General features: G+C 34.6%; 2 protein-coding genes across 2 annotated transcripts; one reads left to right on the top strand and one right to left on the bottom strand.

Annotated features, from left to right (window-relative positions):
- Positions 1-3,651: 3,651 nt before the first annotated feature.
- Positions 3,652-8,124, top strand: LOC146953069 (uncharacterized). The gene is made up of 4 exons (XM_085740876.1): positions 3,652-3,669; positions 4,402-6,373; positions 6,806-7,213; positions 7,358-8,124. Exons 1-4 carry the CDS (start codon positions 3,652-3,654, stop codon positions 8,122-8,124), a joined length of 3,165 nt encoding a protein of 1,054 aa, XP_085597002.1.
- A 4,391-nt stretch (positions 8,125-12,515) lies between these two features.
- LOC146953070 (transcription factor SPEECHLESS-like) lies at positions 12,516-14,716 on the bottom strand. Its single transcript, XM_085707760.1, has 3 exons — positions 14,094-14,716; positions 13,343-13,804; positions 12,516-12,838 (listed from the first exon to the last, which is right to left on the bottom strand). The coding sequence occupies exons 1-3, from the start codon at positions 14,460-14,462 to the stop codon at positions 12,773-12,775; spliced, it is 897 nt and encodes a 298-aa protein (XP_085563886.1). The 5' UTR covers positions 14,463-14,716; the 3' UTR covers positions 12,516-12,772.
- Positions 14,717-22,534: the final 7,818 nt, after the last annotated feature.

The following is a 22,534-nucleotide window of genomic DNA, read 5'->3' on the forward strand; positions in this document are numbered from 1 at the left end:
AATTTACATTTGTTTTTTCCGCCCTAGAACTCGATGTGGTTCGAGTATCCTTGTACTAGTTTTCGATTCCAACAATGTTGAAAAATAAAATCCCACATTTCGTACCAAATCGAGTTCGGATATCCTTGCCTTATCCCATAAACTTGGACCATATCTTTTTATTTTTTATTATAAAAAATTAATAAAATAGAAAATCCAAAACTAAGGCGTTTCAACAATATATGTTTTTTTTTTTTAAAAAAAAAAAGAGTAAACGAATTGTTTAAGGGGTAACCTTTAAATATAAAAATAAAACATATATGATATATGTAATTTAAGGTTTGTAATTGAAGAGAAGTAAAAATGTAAGTCTGATGCAAGTAACGCTGGTCAAGGGATGTTTGAGGGTGGGTATTAGTATCCGCAATACCTGCCCTGCCCCAATATTTTGAAATCTGGGAAATCTCATACCAGAACACGAACCCAATCAACTCAAGTTTTTTCCATCAAATTTTGTGTTAGTTCAACAAGTATCCACATATATAGGTTTTGTTGTCATGCCTAACATGTGGTCAATGATTCTTAAAAGGATGTTATACTTGTAGTGTTTGGGCTTTCAACTTAGAAGCCCAATTTGGATGGACTTAGAAGCCCGGTTTCGGTTCAACGCCATCATCCGCGACTTTGTCAACCATCTCCCTAAATATCTATTGAATAAAAAAATTACAAAGGAAGAAAAAATAAATTACTTGCGGAACAAGCTAACCAAGAACAAAAGTGGCGCAAAAAATTCAAAAAAACATGGCTGCACAGTGGCGTGACTTAAGTCACGCAGCACTAATGCACTTGCGACAGTTAAGTCGCGCAGCCAAGTTAACCTGCGCAAGTTAACTTGCGTACCATGCCCTACTCCCTACGAAAAACAGACGAACCAAGCAGGTAAACCAGCAAAATGAGATGAGTTTAGATGGTACAATACCTGATAATTGATGCTTGATGAGCGTAGAAACTTGCTTCCTGACGATTTGCAATGATTTGGGATGATGATTTTGACCCAAAAAATCGCACTTTTTGGGTTTTTGAAGGTGAAGGGAAAGAAAATGGTGGTTGGAGTTCGGACTGATGGGTTTTGTTCAAAAACAGGAACACTGCGTGAGTTAACTTACGCAGCGTGAGTTAACTTGCGTAGCGCATGTTAACTTGCGCAAGGGCAAAATTGACATGACTGCAGGGTGCGAGCAAAATGTGCTGGGTGGAGAGCAAAATTCAAATATAGATCACCCCCAAAAAAAAAAGTTAAATAAATTGTGGACATTCTGGACCCCTGAAACTTTGTTAGGTATTTTTATATTTAATTGTTTTAAAGTGAATTTAATTTTTAATTAAGTTTGTCTTTGGAATACCGATATTCAACAAAACTTTAAGACAACAAATTTTTCCTGATTATTATCTGTATTCAACTTTTTGCGTAAAAATATATGTTGCATTTGAATGTTGTGCATGAATCTTATTGAATGTGTAACCTATACCAATGCCAATTTTTTCTTTAACTGCATATGAAATATCTGCATGCTCGATATTGAACAAATTAGTGTCTGACTTCAAGTGGTTTATAAGATTATTTAAGGTTTGGGAGAACTCGAGTTGAAATTATGACTATAGAACAACTTTTTGTTCGACTTTAGGATGTGTTTGTTTCAAGGTAAGAAATTACATTCTTTGAAATTATATTCCTAGGAATAATATTTCTAGGAATAATATTCCTGCCTATATGTTTGGTAAAAATTAGATTTCCTGGAAATCTTCTAGAAATTATTTAATTAAAAAAATAAAAAAGGAAATAAATGTTAGTGGCAGTGGGAAGTTATGACTAGGGATGGGAATAGGCCAGGCCGGCCTACAGAGGCCTACGGCCTAGCCTACGACAGGTCAGACCAGACCAGACTTTTTTCTTAAATAGAGAATGTCTAAGCTTTTTTTGAAGCCTATTTAACTTAAAAGGTCACGGGCCATTGAAAAAGCCTCATAGGCCTATTAGGCCGACCTATTTAAGTAAATATGAATAATATTATTTATTATTTTATTATATTTTGTACTTTGAATTAAAATAAAAAATTGTTAATTTTTTCAGTAATTTACGCTCATTAGTATACATTAATTTTTTTGCATATATAAATGTATTATTATAAACTAGAATTGAAATATGATACTATATATAGTCAAATTCCCTAAAAGCTCATGTTGATTATCAAAAGAGAGTTTAATCTAATTGATATATTAGTTCGCTAGTCTATTTAAACTTAGATCACATTGCTTATTTAAATATGTTCATATGAAATAGGTTTTTAAACAGTCTAATAGGTCGTATCAGACTTTCAGAAGGCCAGACTTAGGCCTAAAAAGTAAGTCTATAATAGGCCGCATGCCAAGCTTAGGCCTTCAAAAAATTTGGCAGGTCAGGCTCAGGCCTTGCAAAACCTAGCTCGGCTTAGCCTTTTCCCACCTCTAGTTATGACAAGTTTAGTTTTATTCCCCATGCATTTAACCATGAAAATAACAATAGAAGAAATCATGTATAAATAACATTCCTGATAACAAATTTTCAAAACTTAAAACAAACATGAGAATGCTACATTTCCAATATCTCTTTCCCGAAAAGCATATTACAAACCTTGAAACAAATACACCCTTACTTTCTTTCTAATTAAGACCCTGGACGAGTGGGAGCTCCGCCTAATTAATTCTACATTTATGTAGAAACATGAAATGATTATATTGTGATAAAAGTATACAAATAATTTAATTATATAAATAAATTTTAAATAGATAATGATAGATTTATCATACTTGTTCTATGTTTTCTTTTATATATCACTTTAGCTCTAGTACATTTTAAAAAATATATTAAAAGTTCTGTGAACCAACAAATTTTTTTATTTTATTTTTTGGATATGGATAGAGCCATTACCATTAGCCAAGACCAATTAATTAAAATAAATCCACAGACAATTTAATATTATTTTATATACCAAAATACATGAAACTTTTTTTTGACGAAAAAAATATATGAAACTTTATGAGTGTAAACTTACTAGACTAGCTCTACGATTCAATGCCATAATAATTTAGGTATTAAAATATCTAAAGCATACGAATCTTCTTAAATTAATGTATATAAATGGTCTTGTTTTGTAATCCAATATTGATGGAGGGTAGCATTTTCTCCATCTCATTCGGATATGGTAATATTATATCTTATATACAAATTATATGAATCTTGACATGGAAAATGAATGTTCATGAATACGTAACTTAAGTTCAATATCGATTTTTAATTGGTCCATTCTTCACCAACTCTTTGGACAGAAACAGTGCTCAAAATTTTACGAGTGATCGATCATGTCGGGCAACAAAAGTATGTATCAATGGGGGCAGTTGATTTAATTTTGCAATAATAACTTAACATGGATTTGGACTAAAAGATACTAAGATACTTGTTTTTGGGTGAAGAATATCTAAGATTTTGTTGTTTTGAGAAAAACCTAAGATATTTTTCAAGTCAACAAAATAATGTACCAAATACATTCTTATGTACACAAACGGGTAGTTTCTCAGTGATATAGAATTGAAACTATTCAAACTAAAGAAGACCAGTCATTGATTAAAAAGATCATGACCAAGAGTGTCAAGGTAAGTCCAAGACAAATTCAAGAAAAATAACTTAGGCCAATCATTCATATCATCTGGAAATGTTATTTATAAGAGAAAAGAAAGAAGAGACATGAAAAAAAAAGTTAAGTTTAATAAATATCAAATTCTAAAAAATTCATGAAAATGAATCAAATGGACCACCTGAATGTACTCGTGAGCTTAACTCAGTTGGTATGGACAATGCATAATATATGCAAGGTCTGGGGTTCGAACCCCGGCCACCACCAAAAAATTGGACCATCCGAATAGCTTTGAGAAAACACAGAAGAAACGTCAGTCAGGTGGTTTGTAGAAGATTCAATGGATTTGTTAAAACCATGATTGTTGAGTGCAAAATACTTGGTTGAGTAAGATTTTTGTTGTTGAAATTTTGGTATAGTCGTGGGACAAGATGCATTGCAGTCATTCTAATAGAGAGGCTATAGTAGATTGTCTTTTATTACGAATTAAAATAAAAGTGATTTTGACATTGTATAATTTAGAGATTATTTTTCAGAAAATTTAGAAATTGTTAAAATGAATTTAATGAAAGTTCATTCTTTAACTAATCACGGGCTAAAGCGGAAAAAAAGTTTTAAAATGGTTAGCATAATTCAAACCTCATTTCTTGTGTTTTTCACCACATTTAAATTGTGAATTTATGCTAACAACTCTCATATTACACGACGTCAGTTATGGGCTGATCTCACTCATTTGCAGGGCTGTTTTCAGGGTCCTTGGTTGTTTGTTGGGGATTTTAATGCGGTGCTTGGTGCTCATGAAAAAAGGGGCCGCAATCCTCCTTTGCGTGCTTCTTGTTGGGATTTTGCCTTTTGGACTAATGCTAATTTGTTAACCCATCTTCCCACTTCAGGTCCTCTCTATACTTGGCATAACGGTAGATTTGGTCCAGAGAATATTGCCCTCCGATTGGATAGAGCTGTCTGTAATGAAGATTGGCTTTCTTTTTGGCGGTTAAGTACTTGTAGTGCTTTGGTCCGTCACCAATCTGATCACCACCCGCTCTTGTTGTCTCTTGATATTAACATGGTTAAACATGTGGTGCCTTTTAAATTTTTTAAAGCATGGACAGAACATGAGGACTGTCGAAGTCTTGTTAGCCGTAGCTGGGTGAAAAATGTTAGAGGCAATGGCATGGTTCGGCTACAGCTGAAATTGAAGAATTTGAAACAAGAGCTTAAAACTTGGAACCGAACAATCTTTGGTGATGTTGATAAACAAGTTCGGTTGGCGTTGGATGAAGTCAATCGTATCCAAATCTTGATTGACTCAGAAGGGTTTTCAGATGATTTGTATGCGCAGGATCTAGAGGCACAATTGATTCTTACGAAGGCTTTGAACTATCAGGATAGTTTATGGAGGGAGAAAGCACGAGACCAAAACTTTATTCAGGGTGACCGTAATACTTCTTATTTTCACCGAGTCGCTAAGATCAGGGCTGCCGCCAAACCTATTACTCTTCTTTATGATGGGGATACAGCTATTACTGAGCCAGCAGATATGGAGGTCCATGTGCTCAACTATTTTACAAACATTTTCAGCAGTGATAATAATTGTGTTCAAAATGATATGCTGGATCGTTGTGTTCCGTGTTTGGTTTCGGAGGAAGATAATCACAATTTGCTAAGGCTTCCTTTGCGTGATGAAATCAAGGACGCGGTTTTTGATCTTAATGGGGATGGGGCGCCTGGCCCGGATGGTTTTGGTGGTCACTTTTATCACACTTTTTGGGGAATTATTGAAGCGGATGTCATTCAGTCGATGCAGGAATTTTTTATCACAGGTGCTTTCCCGCCTAATATTAATTCTAATCTGCTTGTCCTTATCCCTAAGGTCTCAGGAGCGCAGGTCATGGGGGACTTCCGTCCTATAGCTCTTGCAAATTTCCAATTTAAAATCATCACAAAAATCTTAGCAGACAGACTTTCTTTTATTGCTATGCGTATTATCTCTCCGGAGCAGCGGGGGTTTATTCGTGATAGGAATATTTCGGAGTGTATTATTCTTGCATCTGAGGCCATTAATTTGATTGACAAGAAACAATTTGGCGGAAATGTGGCTTTAAAAGTCGATATTAAAAAAGCCTTTGATACTTTGGACTGGAATTTCTTGATAGCGGTGCTCAAAAAATTCGGTTTTTCACATTTGTTTACCTCCTGGATTCTTGCTATCTTACATTCAGCTCGACTCTCTATCTTGGTTAATGGTAAGGTAGTGGGATTCTTCAATTGTGCTCGTGGCGTCCGACAAGGGGACCCTTTATCTCCGCTTCTCTTTTGTTTTGCGGAAGAGGTTTTGAGCAGGGCGATCTCCATGGCTTGTGATGCGGGCAAGATTGTGCCTATGTTTTATTGTCGTGGGACCTCTATTCCTACTCATATTTTATATGCAGACGACGTTCTAATTTTTTGTGCAGGTACTAAACAAAATATTAGATGTCTGATGAAAATCTTTCATGACTACTCGGAGGTGTCGGGGCAGATTATTAACAATAGTAAAAGCCGGTTTTTCTCGGGGGCTATGACTTCCTCTCGGTCACAGTTGATTGCAGGAATGCTTGGGTTTAGTGCTGGCACCATTCCCTTTTCTTATCTTGGTTGCCCCATTTTCAAAGGGAAGCCGAAGGTGATTTATTTTCAAAGCATTATTGACAGAATCAAAGTGAAATTCGCTACGTGGAAGGGTAATTTACTATCTATTATGGGACGAGTGCAGCTCGTTAAATCAATTATTCATAGTATGCTAGTATATTCATTCCATATATATATGTGGCCAAAACGTCTTCTTCATCAATTAGACTCTTGGATCAAAAATTTCATTTGGAGCGGCGACATTTTCACTTGCAAAGTTTGCACGGTTTCTTGGAAAATTATGGGTCGCCCTTGGGCAGCGGGTGGTCTGGATATTAAACCAACTCGTCTTATTAATGAGTCCTTGATACTTCAGCTCGCTTGGCATTTTATATCGGGCAAGACTCAATGAGCAACGCTGCTTCGTAAGCGTTTTGTTAAAAATGGAATTCCGATTCAACACTACTTTCAATCTTCGGTGTGGGGAGGGATTAAACCTCAATTGGCTACAGTTACTTCTAACTCCATTTGGATTATTGGTACAGGTACAGACATTAATTTATGGAATGATAACTGGCTCGGTAGGAGTTTGGTGGAGTTGTTGCACATTCCGTCAACCATTCAAAATCAGCTGAGTGCTTCGGTTGCGGATATTATTGTGGATGGTGCCTTGCTGCTCCCTCCAGCAGCGCTGCAGGTTCCTGAGGTAGCAGCCCTTGTTTCTGACATCAGTTTGCCTACTGATCCATTACCGGATTCGCTTGTTTGGCTGCACTCATCAGACGGAAAATTAACTTCAAAGCTAGCTCTCAATTTTCTGCAAACAGCTGCGGTTACTCTTCCATGGGCTGCTGCAATCTGGAAAGCTTGCATCCCTCCATCGCATTCTTTTATCCTTTGGCGCACCATGCATGGGAAGATGCCCACGGACGAAAACCTTCGTCGACGTGGATGTACGATTGTTTCGATTTGCAGCTTTTGTTTGTGCACGGATGAATCTTCTGAACATATGTTTCTCCACTGTTCTTATGCTAAAAATATTTGGTTATGGCTGGGCGGTCTCCTCCATACTTATTTTGATACGTTATCTTTTGCAGCCTTGCTTGGTTCCATTCTACAAAATTGTTCATCCCAAATTTATGACATACATTTGGCTGCGGTAATTCAATCACTCCATGGTATTTGGCTAGCTCGGAATTCTTTGCGTTTTAATGACAAACCGGTCTCCTTGCAATCCACAAAGGTTCGTATTCAGGCGGATATTAGTTTTAGTGGCAATATATCCACTGGTAAATGTATGGTTTCTGATGCAAATATTCTAGATGCTTTATCGGTCTCTCCTCACAATCGCCGTGTTAGCGATATTTTGATGGTATATTGGAAGGCTCCCTCGGCCCCTTGGATTAAAGTTAACACCGATGGCTCTCTAATTGGTTCTCACGCTGCTTGTGGGGGCCTGTTCCGTGACCATAGAGGTTCTCTTTTAGGAGCCTTTGTCTGTAATATCGGATCATCTACTGTGTTTTATGCTGAGGTTTACGCTTTTCTTCTTGCTTTGGAGTATGCAGCTCAGAAAGGGTGGAGGAATGTCTGGTTAGAGAGTGACTCGACGAGTGCTCTTTTGGTATTTAAAAACCAGTTGCTTGTTCCGGTTTTACTTCGTAATCGATGGCATAATGTATGCAACCACGGTATTCAGATTATTTCATCTCACATCTTTAGGGAAGGGAACCGTTGTGCGGATTTTTTGGCTGATATGGGTCACACAACTCAAGGCAAAGTTTGGTTATCGGTGCTGCCCCAGGCTATTCAGACTGACTTCTTCTTGGACCGGAGTGGGTTCCCTCGTTTTAGGCTCCCTTAGTCAGCTGTTTTTCTTCTGTTTATGTTTATTTTTCTGTTTTGTTTTCTAGAGGGTTTTGGCCTAGTCCCCCCTCTTCTTGTATTTTTTTCCCCCCTTTTTTTATTAAAATTTTTCCTGAGTTTGGCGGCATAGGATGGGGGTTCTGCGGGGTGCCAACCTAGTTGGGATGTCGTTGCTTCCCCTTGATGCCTGTCCATTCTCCCGGCTTAGCAAAAAAAAAGAAAATAATGGTCGGTTATATTGGATAATCTGCAAATACAAAGTGTTTCCTAGAGAGAAATTTCTATAACAAAACTTTTATAGTGTCACCCTTCTTTTTTGACGTGGATGATCATACAATGTTCTAACCACAAAACATATTTATAAGCCTTAGAATACTAGTTAAAGATTCAAAAAAAGGAAATAATTGCTAAATTTTTATGTAGAAAAAAATTCCTTTTTGGTATTTCAATAAGTTAAATACACAATTTTTAAGATAAAAATTATACTTTGAGGTTCTTAACAAATGTCTCAAGGGCACTTGTTAGCATTTCCCTTATAATATAATATCACATTGAATCAGACTCTAATATCATTTATTAGAGAGTCGAAAGTAACGTCAAAAACAACGAGTTAATGATAATGATCACGAAAAGACAACATCACATCTTTATTCAAAACCTGAAGACAATGAGTATATAAGTACACTTTCTTATATTTAATTCATTTAGCTTAGTGATGTTGGAGACCCAAACTTAAGGGGAGATTGTCTAAATTCATGTGACTCATCACGTAATTATGAAAACTATATAGTCAGGGTATTAGAAACACAAATGTGAAAATGAGTGATCGTTATGATTTTTTTTGTCAAGGAGTCTAGTGGTTAGATACTCACCACATAAGGTGAATAAGTGGAGAATTTGGGGTTCAAACTTCGATCCTTATATATTACATGCAATGTCCCTAGCAACTGAGTTATGCTTACGAGAACATTTTTCGTTATGATTTATTGGGCACGACTTATTATAACTTACGTTTAAAGATAATTATATATTTGATTATTAATGCGTCTCTTTAATATCTTCTAATCTAAACATGTAAATACAATAGGTATACTTTAGGTACATTAAGTTCGGTAATTTTTTATTTTATTTTTGTCAAGTAGCATAGTGACTAAAATTTCATCCTTTTTAGATGAATAAGTGAGAAATCCAGGGTTTAAACTCCAACCCCCGTATATATAATGCAATGTCCCTGTCAACTAAGTTATGATCAGAAGGACAACTTCGATCATTTTATTTCAATGAATGAAGCTTATTTCCCGTCAAAAAGAAATTCTTTAATTTTTTTCAAAGAAAAAAGCGAAGTACTAAATAAATGACTACTAGAATCGGGGCTTTGGGCATGGCCAGCTCCCATAGTGTGACGGGCGGTGTGTACAAGGCCCGGGAACGAATTCACCGCCGTATGTGTGTGTATACATAGGAGTGTGAATAGAAGTAGCAGTGTGAATATCTAATTTCATATGTTGTATTTGTGCATCTTTAAAAAGTGAAGGGCTAATTCACCTTAAAAAATGGCTATTACTTTTTCCACCCTACTTATTTTTTGCGCGTCTTATTTTTTTTTCGAAAATGCCCATGCAATTTTTGGATTCTATAATCCGAAATGAGTTTTCACTATTTCGTATTCTATAATCCGAAATATGCTTATATATAAGCAGCAATCAACATCTTTTCAATTTGAGCAGTTTTGAACTTTGCTTTTAAAAACAACAAAAAAAACAAAGGAAAATGATAAAAACATGTCAAATAAAATTATAAAATTATAAAATACCATCAAAAAGTTCTAAAAATCGAATAAAACTAATGCAAATTTTTTCGGATTTTTCTAAGAGTATGAAAAAAAAATGAAAAATGGGTCGAAACGATGAAATTTTGGATTTTGAGGGGCGGGGTCCCGTAAGAAGTCCCTTCTACGGTAGTCTTGATCCTTGATTTTTTTTCTTCCTGATTTTATGGCCAAGTTTTGGAGCAATCCGATCAAATAGCCCGAATATTTTTTTTCCGACTAGGAACAACTAACAATGCCCTAAAACAGAATTATGAGAGTTAGGAAGATTAATATGGTCCTTAAAATGTCTATCCATGTTACAAATATGTTCAGAATTTGTGCTAATACAGTTTGAATTATATAATCCGAATTGTTTTTTTTCCCTTGAATAAGGATGTTTAGGGGGTGTTCGGATTCTATAATCTAAAAAATCCAAGGAACGTGCCATATTTTTTTGGGGTTTTTGGATTATATAATTCGAATTGGTGAAAACTCATTCGTTGCACCCAAAACAAGGGGAAAACTCCATTCGAATTATAGAATCTGAAAATTCCATAGGCATTTTTGTAAAAAATAGGGCGCGGGAGAAGGTGATAGGGTGGGAAAAGTAAAAGCAAAAAAAAAATTGAAGGGCTAATTTTTAAATAAACTGGGCTGGCATATTTAAGAACAACATTTTAAGATAACAGCTTCTGCACCCTTGTTTTTTCTAATAAACTTCTGCACCCTTGTTTTTTCTACTATATTCCCTTTTATTTCCTTTCCCTTTGGTCTAAAAGTAAACAGACAGATATGTTAGAGACTATACCCAAGAACTTAGAAAAATTTCAAACAAATACAAATTATAAATTCAACCAATCGGAGGTCTAATAATTTTTATTTAGTTTTGCCTCCATAAAAAATAGTTGTTGTCTCTGTAAATTAAGCTTTTTGTAAGATAAGTTGGTACTAATTTTAACTATTTATCCTTCTAATTTATATGTACTTCTTAATAGTTTTTCTCAACAAAAAAAAGTACTTAATAATACTAAGTAAACACAATGATATAAAATACATTATATTTTAGAAAGAAAACATCTTCCTTTGTTTTATTAACCATTTCCAGAGTTGCAACACTAGAGTCTTTGGATATTTTTTTTATGTTATCTTATTTAAGTTGTAATGGCACTTAACTACATCTTTGTTATGGTTGTTTTAAGTTCATTATAAGCTAATTCTTAAACTAGGACGTGTTGAACTTGTAATGAATTTGTTGGTTTAGTAAATTATATTGTGCTTAAATTTTTTAAGACGCCTGCTTATTTAATATATTTGTGCAGAGATTGATCAATTTCATTCAAGTACTAGCTTAGTAAAAATTGATAGGGTTTATTATTTTAAGTGTAAACCGAGAGGCTAATATGGTTGTTCAATAATTGACACATTATTTGAACTAGAGCCATTATAAATTATAAATTATACCTAAAATCATAGACGGAATCACACTCAAATATCACAAAGGGTAATTGATGAGATGAGAACTTAGACATAAAGAAAACTTAATAATTTTTTTTTTTGTGGTGGCCGGGGTTCGAACCCGAACCTTGCATATTTTATGCATTGTCCTTACCAACTGAACTAAACTCACGGGGGACTAATAAACTTTTGTTTGAAGTAGCTGAAAAGTACTCCACACTATATTCTACACTCGAATATTGTTAGAATGAACGGGACCTTATCCCATCAATGATACATTATTAAACTGTTGATTTTAGTATTAAATTGATGAATGTAAGGCCTAACTCATGTGAGTGATTTCTAAAATAATGGAATCATCTTCAACTTATTGAAAGATCCAAGACCAACTACATGTTGCAAAATATAAGGAAATCAGTCAGAACACAGCGCTACACGTTTGGAAAAGCAACCAGAGCGTTGACTCTCTTTGATTGGGCGTTGGGTGCCATGACAACTTCGTTTCGGGCACTAGGCGTCCGTACGAGCGTCAGGTGCGATTTTGAACTTCCGGAAACCTCTGTTTTGTGCGTTTTTCTCATGCTTTTGGGTTCCGATGATTGCAACTCTTCATATATTTTATTGAAATGCATTGTTTCATTGTTATTACATAGCTGTAAGTAAACCAATACAATTCTTGAATCAAAAGTTATGATTTCAAATAAATGCAACTCTTGGTGAAAGGTTGTTTTTTCATATTTGAAGTGGTATATCATGTATTATAAATACATGGTCTGTAATCGTCAAAATGCACACAAATTGTGCAACTTTCATAGCCCTGTTCTCTCCCATTTTTCACTCTAAATCATCCTCCTGTTCTCTAATGCATGAGTGAAGTGTAGGAAACATTATTCTGTAAACTATTATCGAAAGGTATGTTTAGTGTGCTTGTGCTAATCATGTTAAGGCATCCAAAGTGTCCTGAAAGGGATTCACTATTCATACCATTTACACCCAATATGTACTTATTGATGAAGGCGAATCGAACTTAAAAGTTAATATGGAAACACATGCTTTAGTTTTACATGCATTGTTCATCATCTTTTTCATTAATCAAGTTTTGCAGCCTTTATCCAACAAAAAGATAAACAAAAACTCATCTTGAGCTTGTATTTGACAATGGTCTGTTACAATAGAATCACACAAAATTCCAAACTAAGTCACATCATGATCAATTACACTTGCAGTTCTTACTATAGTCAATCAATTTAAGAAACAAAATAAATTAAAAATGCTATTGGTCCCCCCCTATTGTGCAGTAACGTACAAAAACTGTGAGACATAAAAAGAAAAGAGATATTCACTGATTCTTGATCTTGTCTCAAGATGGTTATAACCTTTCTTAATAAAATGTTTGCTGGATTTGTTGAGCAAGTTCTTCAGCACTGAGTTGGCATTCAATTCCAATCTACACAAGAGAAATTTTAAGAAAATATAATTAATTATTAATGGACCAAAATTGAAAACATAAATAACATTAACACATATGATACATGCATACTCAATCATTAGCTGCTATGAATTAAATAAACAATATTGGACCATACATTGATTTTTTCACCAAATACATACAATGCCAGAATGATGTTAATTGTTATGATATACATCCCTGGTGTCTCAGAAATGTGAAAAGATGCTTTGTGTACTGCATGTCATTGATTAATTATTATACTATACAGTAGTAATGTACTTCACTACTGTAGGCTTTTAGCAAAGAATTTACCATTATTACCACAGTATTCAATATTGATTCTCATCAAAGTTACCAATTTTTATTTTTTACAGTAACAAAAAATGACAGCTACTAGAGGCTCCAAAAGGATCAAAATTTGTATCTCTTGTTAGCATAAGGATCATCAATGTAGTTGTAAATAATAGTAATTAATTAAGCATAAACAAAAGATTAAGTTACCTTAATAGTGAACAAGTATAGCATGGTTTCATCAGCAGTATTAACTCTAACATGAACAATCTCAAGCATTAGATCTTCAAGAACAGACATTATTCTAAGAGCCTGCCCCGGAATTCGTGACGAAACGGTTTTCAAAAGCACATGTGAACCACAAAACTTAACCTCAACATCAGCAACCGAAGATGTTGAATTCGCGACAAGCTCATTGATGTTATCATTGATGGAAGAAGCTGAAGAAGTTGGAGATGGCTCAGATGAAAGGTAACCACCACATTGTTGTAGCCATTGATATGGAGTTCTTGGACTAATTGGTAAGATTATTCTAGGACTTAGTGGTAAAGGTCTTGGACTTGTTACTTCACTGTAAACTTTTCTTTGTTTCTTGGATTCTAGGCATTGTAGTAGTTGATGTAACTCGTTGATGTAATCAATTACACCTTCAACTATTGATGCTTGATCTCCCTAAACCATATAGAAGAGTAATTAGTTGCATTTTTTATGCAAAAAATAATAATTTTAAAGAAAGATAAACATAATTTTAATCTTAATAAAAAGGTTTCAAACAATTGCAATTGTTATTGCATCAACCGTAGACTACGGTTCGTAGTTAGGGGTGTGCAAAAGAACTGGACCAGACCATAAATTTGGTCTGGTTTATGAATCATGCACACCCCTAACTAGTTTCATTTAAAACTTTGAAAAAAATTATTTAGAATTTGAATTTGTGACAAGTTAGTTAATATGTACTCACTCTTTTGACATAAAAGCAAGGCATAAGTGACTTCAAGATAGATAGCTGCTCATTCATTTGCTTTCTTCGATTGCGTTCGACCGTGATATGCGACATACGATGTTGTCCATCGTTGTTTTGTTCCTCTATAATTGAAGAAGTCACAATCTTCTGTCTCTTGCATTTCTGTGATGTCTCAGCATGCTCATTTTCAGAAACTTGAGGAGCACTTGAAGATGTTGTTTTTGAGTTTTGGTCATTGATAATGGGAGAAAAATTATTGAAGTTTTCCAAAATGGAAAATAGATCCTCTGAACCAAACTCAGTTTCATTGAATATATCAGATAACAACAAGGTGTCATGATCTATTGGAGCCTTTTGAGTTTCCATTTTGTACTTGAGAAAAAAATTTAAAGGGAAATGATGGAGGATTTATGATAGTTTCAGTGTTGTACTTCACTGAAAATGTAGTTTTTTAAATGGAAAGAAAGAAAGGAAGATTCCATGGTAGCAGAAGAAGGCAGAGCAGTAAAGCAGAATGACAGACACTAAATTGGTTTTCAAAAAATTCAAATTTAGAGAAACATGTTGAGAGAGAAAGAGAGAGAGAGAGAGAGAGAGGGTTTGAGTAATGGTAGTAATGTATATTTCTATTACTAGGAAAATTGATAGCACATATATGTTATTATTGGGTTAATATGAAAAGGAAAAAAAAATATTATTCCTTCCGTCTTAAATTTTAAGTCGTTTTGAGAAAAATAATTGTTTAAGTCGTTTTACGATATCAATAAAATTTTGATCTTACTTTTTCTTTTATATCAATTGGAAAAAACCGAAAGTTTCACTTCGAATAGATAGAACTCTTGGTGAGAGTTTACAAAGAGGCATCATTACTCACCTTACAAGTCGGTTTTGTAAGGTTGAGTTAGACTTTAAATTTTAACGTAGTCTCAGAGCCTTTATCAAGATCATTTGGGTCACATGCTATCAGGTTTCCGTTATCAAGTCAACCACCATTTATATCAACGCTCTGGATGTCTAGTGATGAACATGAGGGGGTGTGTAAGGAGTCTCACATCAGATAAGAGATGGTTTGACAATTATATTTATAAGTAGGGACAATCCTCACCTTACAAGCCGGTTTTGTATTAATGAGTTAGACTCAAATTTCAAGATGGTATCATAGCCTATCGATAGGTTACCCTTCATTTATATACACGCACCAAGCAGATAGAAATCTTGATAAGAGAATACAAAGAGGAGACAATCCTCACCTTACAAATCGGTTTTGTAAGGATGAGTTAGACCCCAATTTCATCACGGTATTAGATCCTATCGATCGGACCACCTACCATTTATATACACGCATGAAACCAAGAGTGTTGGACTTGTGAACGTGAGGGGGTGTATTAGAAAAAACATAAGTCCAGCATAGGATAGATATAACTTATGTGAAATTGTTAAAAGACTTCCTAATTTAGGACAGAGGGATAAAAAAAAAAAAAATTGAAAAGAGGACAGAGGGATAATTTGGTGAGTTGTTTATTCTCTCGTTATTTCAAGGACTTTAAAAGGGGTATTAAAGTTATGGATTTCCAATGAGGGAATGGTTATGATTTTTTTTTTTTATAAGTAGCTTAGTGATTTTTTTTTTACCGAAGCAAAATTAACTATTATCATTAATCAACCAATGTTCAATATAAGAAGGATAAGAATAAAAAATACGGTGACTAGCCCAAGAACAGGCCGCCCTAGCTAAAGTATGAGCAACCATGTTCGCTTGTCTCCTAACAAACTTCACCACGAAGTTGGAATGTAAAGATAACTGATAAATAATACTAGAAACAATAGCATAGAACTCCGAATCACCATGGCCCGAAGACGAAAGAGCTTGCACTAAAGTAACTGAGTCCGACTCGAAGACAACCCGGTCCCATCTGTTCCCCTTGGCAAAGTGAATGACATCGAGTAGGGATAATGCCTCCCCCTCCAAAACTGTCATATTTGCCCTTTGCCATTTCGTTTGAGCCCGAATAAATTGCCCACGGAAGTCTCTAACACAACACGCAAAAGATGTAATATGGTTACGATCATGGAACGCGGCATCCACATTGCATTTCAACCAGGGGCGGTTTCACCCCCCAGCTAGGCTGGGCTAGTGCCCAGGCTCTGTTTTTGCTTTACTTGCAACAAGCCCAACCCATTAGTCGCGACTCCATGCTTCTGCTTCTGCTTTACTTGCTTTTGCCCAGGCTCTGCTTTTCTCTCTATACAAACATTCACTGTGAAATATAAGCTTAGATTCATGATCAGCGTGAAAATCCAAGCAAAATGGTATTTTAGTTTGTGAGATTTGATGAATATTTGAGGTTTTAAAAAATTTGAAGCTTTGATGGTTTTTGTGTTGTTCATTCACGTGGCTAGAGGAAGAAGAAAGAGTGGACTCTCTTTCTCTTCCATTGACTCACGCGGGTCCCACAACTTTTTTGTCCTATTTGCTGAATGTTCACACGCACGCCTGCCCATCGTATACTGTGCACCCTTGTTTTTTTAACTTTTTGGTTTAGATCTTGTGGCTGTGATGAGCCCTTTAGTGATTAAGTTTGGACCCCTTGATGCATCAAGTGGTCCAGATTTAATCCAGCTGAGCCAATTTTGTTTTTATTTATTTCTTCACCATTTTTATTATTTTTTACACCATTTTTGGCACTTTAATGCCTCTTTTTTATTCATAAAAATTTATGATGTGAACTAAATGTAATTAATTGATCATGAACTTTGTTTAAAGATATGCTATGAGTAGTTATTTATTAGTTAATTTCTTTTCAATCTGTCAAACATTCTATCTTTACTAAATGTAGTCTATTTTTATTATTCTATTTACTTTAAACATGTTATAATTATGGAAAAAAAGTATTGATCTAAGTTATTATACATTATATGATAATATAAATAGTTTTAATACGTTTTGTGAAACGTTTTGATTAATTCACACCGCGAAGACCGTTTTGTTGAAGTACAAGAATTTTGTGTTGCTAAAGGTATTCCGGTGCCAAATATGGATGAAGAAATACCGGATCGGGGTCGTTCAAGACTAGAAGAGGTCGCGGAAAAGACATTTACCTCCTAATTTTATTTAGCACGCCATTGTCAGGTTATATTTCTTCTCTCTTATTTCAAATTGTACTTTTGTTGAAAAAATAATGAACCTCTTTTATTTCTATTTATGACTCTATATATATATATATATATATATATATATATATATATATATATATATTATGTCATATATGAATTCGGGATAAAAATTTTGCCCAGGCTCTAGAAAAATCCTGGCTCCGCCACTGATTTCAACCATGTCTCGCGCGGTTTCTCCCAAACTGAATTGTTTCCTTGCACTCTATTTTGCCTATGTTGCACAACCGATGGTGAGGGCTGTTTATGAATCTCCTGCCATTGATGCCATGCATCTAGTGATGTCCTCCCAATGCTTGTTGAAGTATGATGAGCGTCATTCCAAATGACATCATTACGTGCAGCCCAAATTTGCCAAAGAAGTAAAGCCACCCGACCAGCAATGTCTCGGCTTTCGGAACAACATATGTCAAAAACTAAATCTGCCAAACTGCTCACAGTGTCAACTCGTGATTGTAGCACAGTCGAAAGCCCTGCCCAATACCAACTCTCACGCGCCACTGTACATCCCACAAAAGCATGCCAATCATCCTCAACAGTCGTATCACACCAGGGACATATCACCTCACATTGTACATGTCGAGTTTGTAGATGGAGACGCGTCGGAACACACCCCCTGCAAATCCTCCATAATAAGTTACGTGTTTTATGAGGGGAGTTCACCTTCCAGATTCTATGCCACTCTCCTTCAACATGGAACCGATCAGTATGTAACAATTTCATCATAGCCAATTTATAACCAGTTTTAACAGTATACCTCCCACTACGTTCCATCATCCACGTTATTTTATCATTATGAACTTCTGCAAACAGTGGTGTGTCGAGAATAGCTTGCACCATATAATCTGGAAACAAAGATTCAAGCTTATCAATATCCCAAACTCGCTCCTCATCAACTATCAAATCAGACACACGCAAATCGTGCACAATTTGGCTTTGTGGGGATTGAATCCAGCTACCATGGACACCTCGAACCCATCGATCATTCATCACGCTGACCTGAAGTAGCTTAGTGATTAGAGCTCACATATTTTAATATAGAAAAGTGGGGTGTTTCGAGTTCGAACCCTAGCCTCTGCATGTAATAAATAAAAATATTGTTTTGAAATTTATTTATTTATTTTACTATAAGAGTATGGTTTTGTAGTTTAGCAGAAAGGAAGAAAAAGGTTGAGGATCATTGTGTGGTACTACACGTTAAAATCACCATTAACAGTACCTCTGTTTTTTTTTTTTTTGACAAAAATAATACCTCTGCTATCATTCATTAATGCACCTACAGAGAAATATTTAAATTTCTTCGAAATTTTTTGTTAATGAATAGTGTATTTTTGTTTGGAGAAGAAATACTCCCTCGTCTCATATTATGTGATCTAATTGACTTTGTCACGTATGTCAATGCACAATTTTGAACGTAAATACATTAATAATCTATTAAAAAAAATTATGAAAACTTGATATTTTGAAAATATTCCTCGAGACGAATCTAACAATATCTTATATGCTATATATTGTCTTTATATATTAGTAGAAAAATAGGGTCAAAACATGTTAAGTGAACAGAACACATTTTTATATTAGGTCATTTAAAATGGGACGGAAGGAGTAATTATAGACTATAGTGCTTCCCTAAAATAAGGTTTACAAGCAGTTTTAGCCTCCTAACTTTCCCAAAGTTGCGATTTTGGCCCCCTAAGAAAAAAAACTACAAAACCGCCCCCTAAGTTTTGCACCTTTGGCAGTTTTGTCCCCCAAGGCCAATTTTGACTCGGTCTTCGCTGACGTGGCACCTTAAGTGAGGTGCCGCGTGTTATTTTTTTTATTTTTTTTTTGCCTTGGGGGGCCAAAACTGCTACAGTTGCAAAACATAGGGGGCGGTTTTGTAGTTTTTTTCTTAGGGGGTCAAAATCGCAACTTCATGAAAGTTAGAGGGCGAAAACTGCTATTAAGCCAAAAAAATATTATATACTATAGTGCTAATCTATTCCAGCCACATTTGTGATCTCGTGTCATTGAAAGAAGCTAACTTTCCTAAGTGCAAAGTATTTTCCTTTCTCACATTAGTTATTCCTTTTATTTGCCATTAGTGTGTTATGATCTGTCTTCTCAATCTGTTTTCTAATTTTTGGTCTGATATTGTTGTGATCGGAATTCGCGTTGTGTTTAATGGGTTACGAGAAGAGTTCAGAGGATCATTACAGTGGATTAAGAGTAACTTACACAATTGAAATTGGATATTATATTTTTATCTAAAACTTTATTTGAGGGGGAGCATAACCAATAAGAATGAATGGACTCACACTTGAGGTAGAGATGATTGGTATCAAGTGTGAGTTTCACATTGTATAAAAAAGTGGACGTAGAATAATATATAAGTGGAACGATTCATATATCTTATGCCTTAAGATTTTGGGCTAAGATGTAGTATCTGATCTCACTTGTGGAATTGTATGTAGGTGATTAAAGTCTAGTGTGATGTTGTCCCCCTCATGACACAAAGTGGTATGAGAGTCAATTTTTGAGTAAAGTAGCTTATCTCGTTGATGGAGTACCAACAACTGTGTAAACATATGAAGATTGTTGATGTGTCAATTGTGAGTAAAAGTCTCATATTAGATGAAAAGCAAATATTGAGGTGGGTGTGTGTGTGTTTATATATGGAGCATATCTAGTGAGAAAACGCACACCAAATGTTGCCCAAAACAAAAAATAAAAGAGAACTGATATTTGAAAAACCATTTTGTGACAATTTTCTCCATCATACTCTCATTAGTTTTTTACTTTCTATCTCTATTCCTTTGGTTTTCGAGTCAATCCTTAATTTCTTTTTATATTTTGGTTGTCAAATAAGTTGTCTTAAAAAGAGGTTGTTCAAATAACATTTCTCAAAATAAAACCTCAACAAAAACCTAAAAAAATGGACACCTACCGGAGGACACTAAAAAGCCAACACCACCATAAAAACATCCCCTTCGACATCACACTAGACATGATGTTCTTATACTCACATGATGTTCTTATCATTTCTCTTCCTCTCTCTCTCTCTCTCTCTCTCTATTGTTTTTGACTGAGAGAGAGAGAGAGAGAGAGAGAGAGAGAGAAAATTGTTGTCACAAAAGTTGTCATCAAATAGTTGTATGCATATCATCAAATAGTTAAATCATCCATGTAAGTTTGCGTGTTTTTGGTTTTCGTCCATGTATCTTTTTTTGTTATGAAACAAACATTGTAAGATGCAAACGTTTTGATTTTAGTCCATACTGTCATCATCCATTACAAAAACGTATACGTGGCAAACAGAGGATGACATGGCAGTTGTTAGTATGACAGACAACGCTGATTTGATAAAGTGAATGATGAGTAACATAGTGAGAGGGACCAAAACCAGAAAACAAAATTTGTAGAGAGATCAAAACCAAAAAACGAGAAGACGAAAAATTCAAATTTAAAACCTTAGTTCTTCCATCTCTTCTTGTCTTTCTTCCTCCATTTTCATCTTAGCCACACACATTCACCATTTTTTCTAGTCATATCCTCCTTTTTTTGCTAAAAAAATCATAGATAGATCATAAAATTATAAAATTCCATAGAGATAGCATTCCCCACGTCCTTTTATTTCTTCTCATAAAACGACCTTTCAAATATTCTAATGCATCTCTTAGCTTTTTCAAAAGAACACGTCCCTCCAAAGATGGAACCTCTCTTAGCTTTGCCTAAATTCCATGAAAAATAAACATCACCAGAAGTTGAGGAAAAACATGACTTCGTTGAAGTGCAAAATAAAAAAAAAAATGAAATGTAACACACTCTAATTCAATTAAAATTGTCTTGACAATAGAAAAATGATCTAATCTAAACATGAATTTTCTCCCTTTTTTCTTGACCATTACGTATTTGAATGGATTTTTCTATCGATGAAAGAAAAAGAAGCAATAACAGGCCTCAATAAAATATAAATTATGGAACCTTATTTGAAAGCTTAGCAGCTGCAGACAAGTTCTTGTCAAATTTACTAGCAAGGTCATGAACTGAGATAAACTTGTTCTGCTCTGATAAATTGGATGTTTCTTGTTCAATAACGTCTTTCAAAGGACCATGGTTATCCTCAGCAGACTCTTGAAAAACTTGATGATCAACTCCTAATTTATACTTTGGAAAATTATTGGAAATCTAGAGTTTGAAAGGGGGTATAATCTTGAAGTGTAATCACCAAAGAACAAAATCATTATGCAAAAGAACCATGCTTTTGAGGAAATCATGGGAATTTTATTATTTTATGATCTATATGTGAGTTTTTAGCACAAATGGATGATATGGGTAGAAGAAATGGTGAATGTGTGCGGCTAAGATGAAAATGGTGGAAGAAAGAAAAAAAAAAAGAGATGGAAGAACTAAAGTTTTTAAATTGAATTTTTGGTCTTCTCGTTTTTTTTCAGTCCCTCTACGAATTTTGTTTTTTTGGTTTTGGTCCATCTCAGAGTGTTATTAATCATCCACTTTGTCAAATTAGTGTCGTATCCACGTCAGGCACTGCCATGTCATCAAGAAAATTCCAAAAATTCACTTCATTAATTAGACAATACTATTCTAAGTCCCCGCGAGCTTAGCTCAGTTGGTAAGGACAATGCATAATATATGCACATTCTGTGTTTCGAACCCGGACACCACCAAAAAAAAGACAATACTATTCTAAAATAACAACAATTAAAAAGAAACAGAAAACATAAAATGCATTGGTGTATTTGAGTTATGCACACGATAGTGTATTATTTCATTCGTCCACCAATTTAAATTATTTTCACCCAAAATATGCGATCTTATTTTTAAAATAACAACAATTAAAAAGAAACAGAAAACATAAAATGCATTGGTGTATTTGAGTTATGCACACGATAGTGTATTATTTCATTCGTCCACCAATTTAAATTATTTTCACCCAAAATATGCGATCTTATTTTTTGGTCAAGAAAATGCATCTTATTTAGGTTAATTTATTTTAACTAATTTGTAACTGATTAGGTTAATTTATTTTAACTAATTTGTAACTGATTATTTATTACTCTCTTTTTCTTTGCAATCATAATAGTTCTTTTTAAGTTCTCGCAAATATGACATTAGTCTACTTGAAAGAAAAAAAAAAAAAGTTCTCGTAAATACAACACTTTTTACTTTTAGTCCGTCTTGTTTATAATCCTTGCAAAATCCGATCATATTGAAATCAATCTTTGCAAAATTCATTTTGGAAAGTAGTGGCATTCACTAATAAT

This window comes from Medicago sativa, chromosome 1 (assembly GCF_051527215.1).
Source record: "Medicago sativa cultivar Bolivia chromosome 1, Bolivia_mono, whole genome shotgun sequence".
Taxonomy (NCBI): domain Eukaryota; kingdom Viridiplantae; phylum Streptophyta; class Magnoliopsida; order Fabales; family Fabaceae; genus Medicago; species Medicago sativa.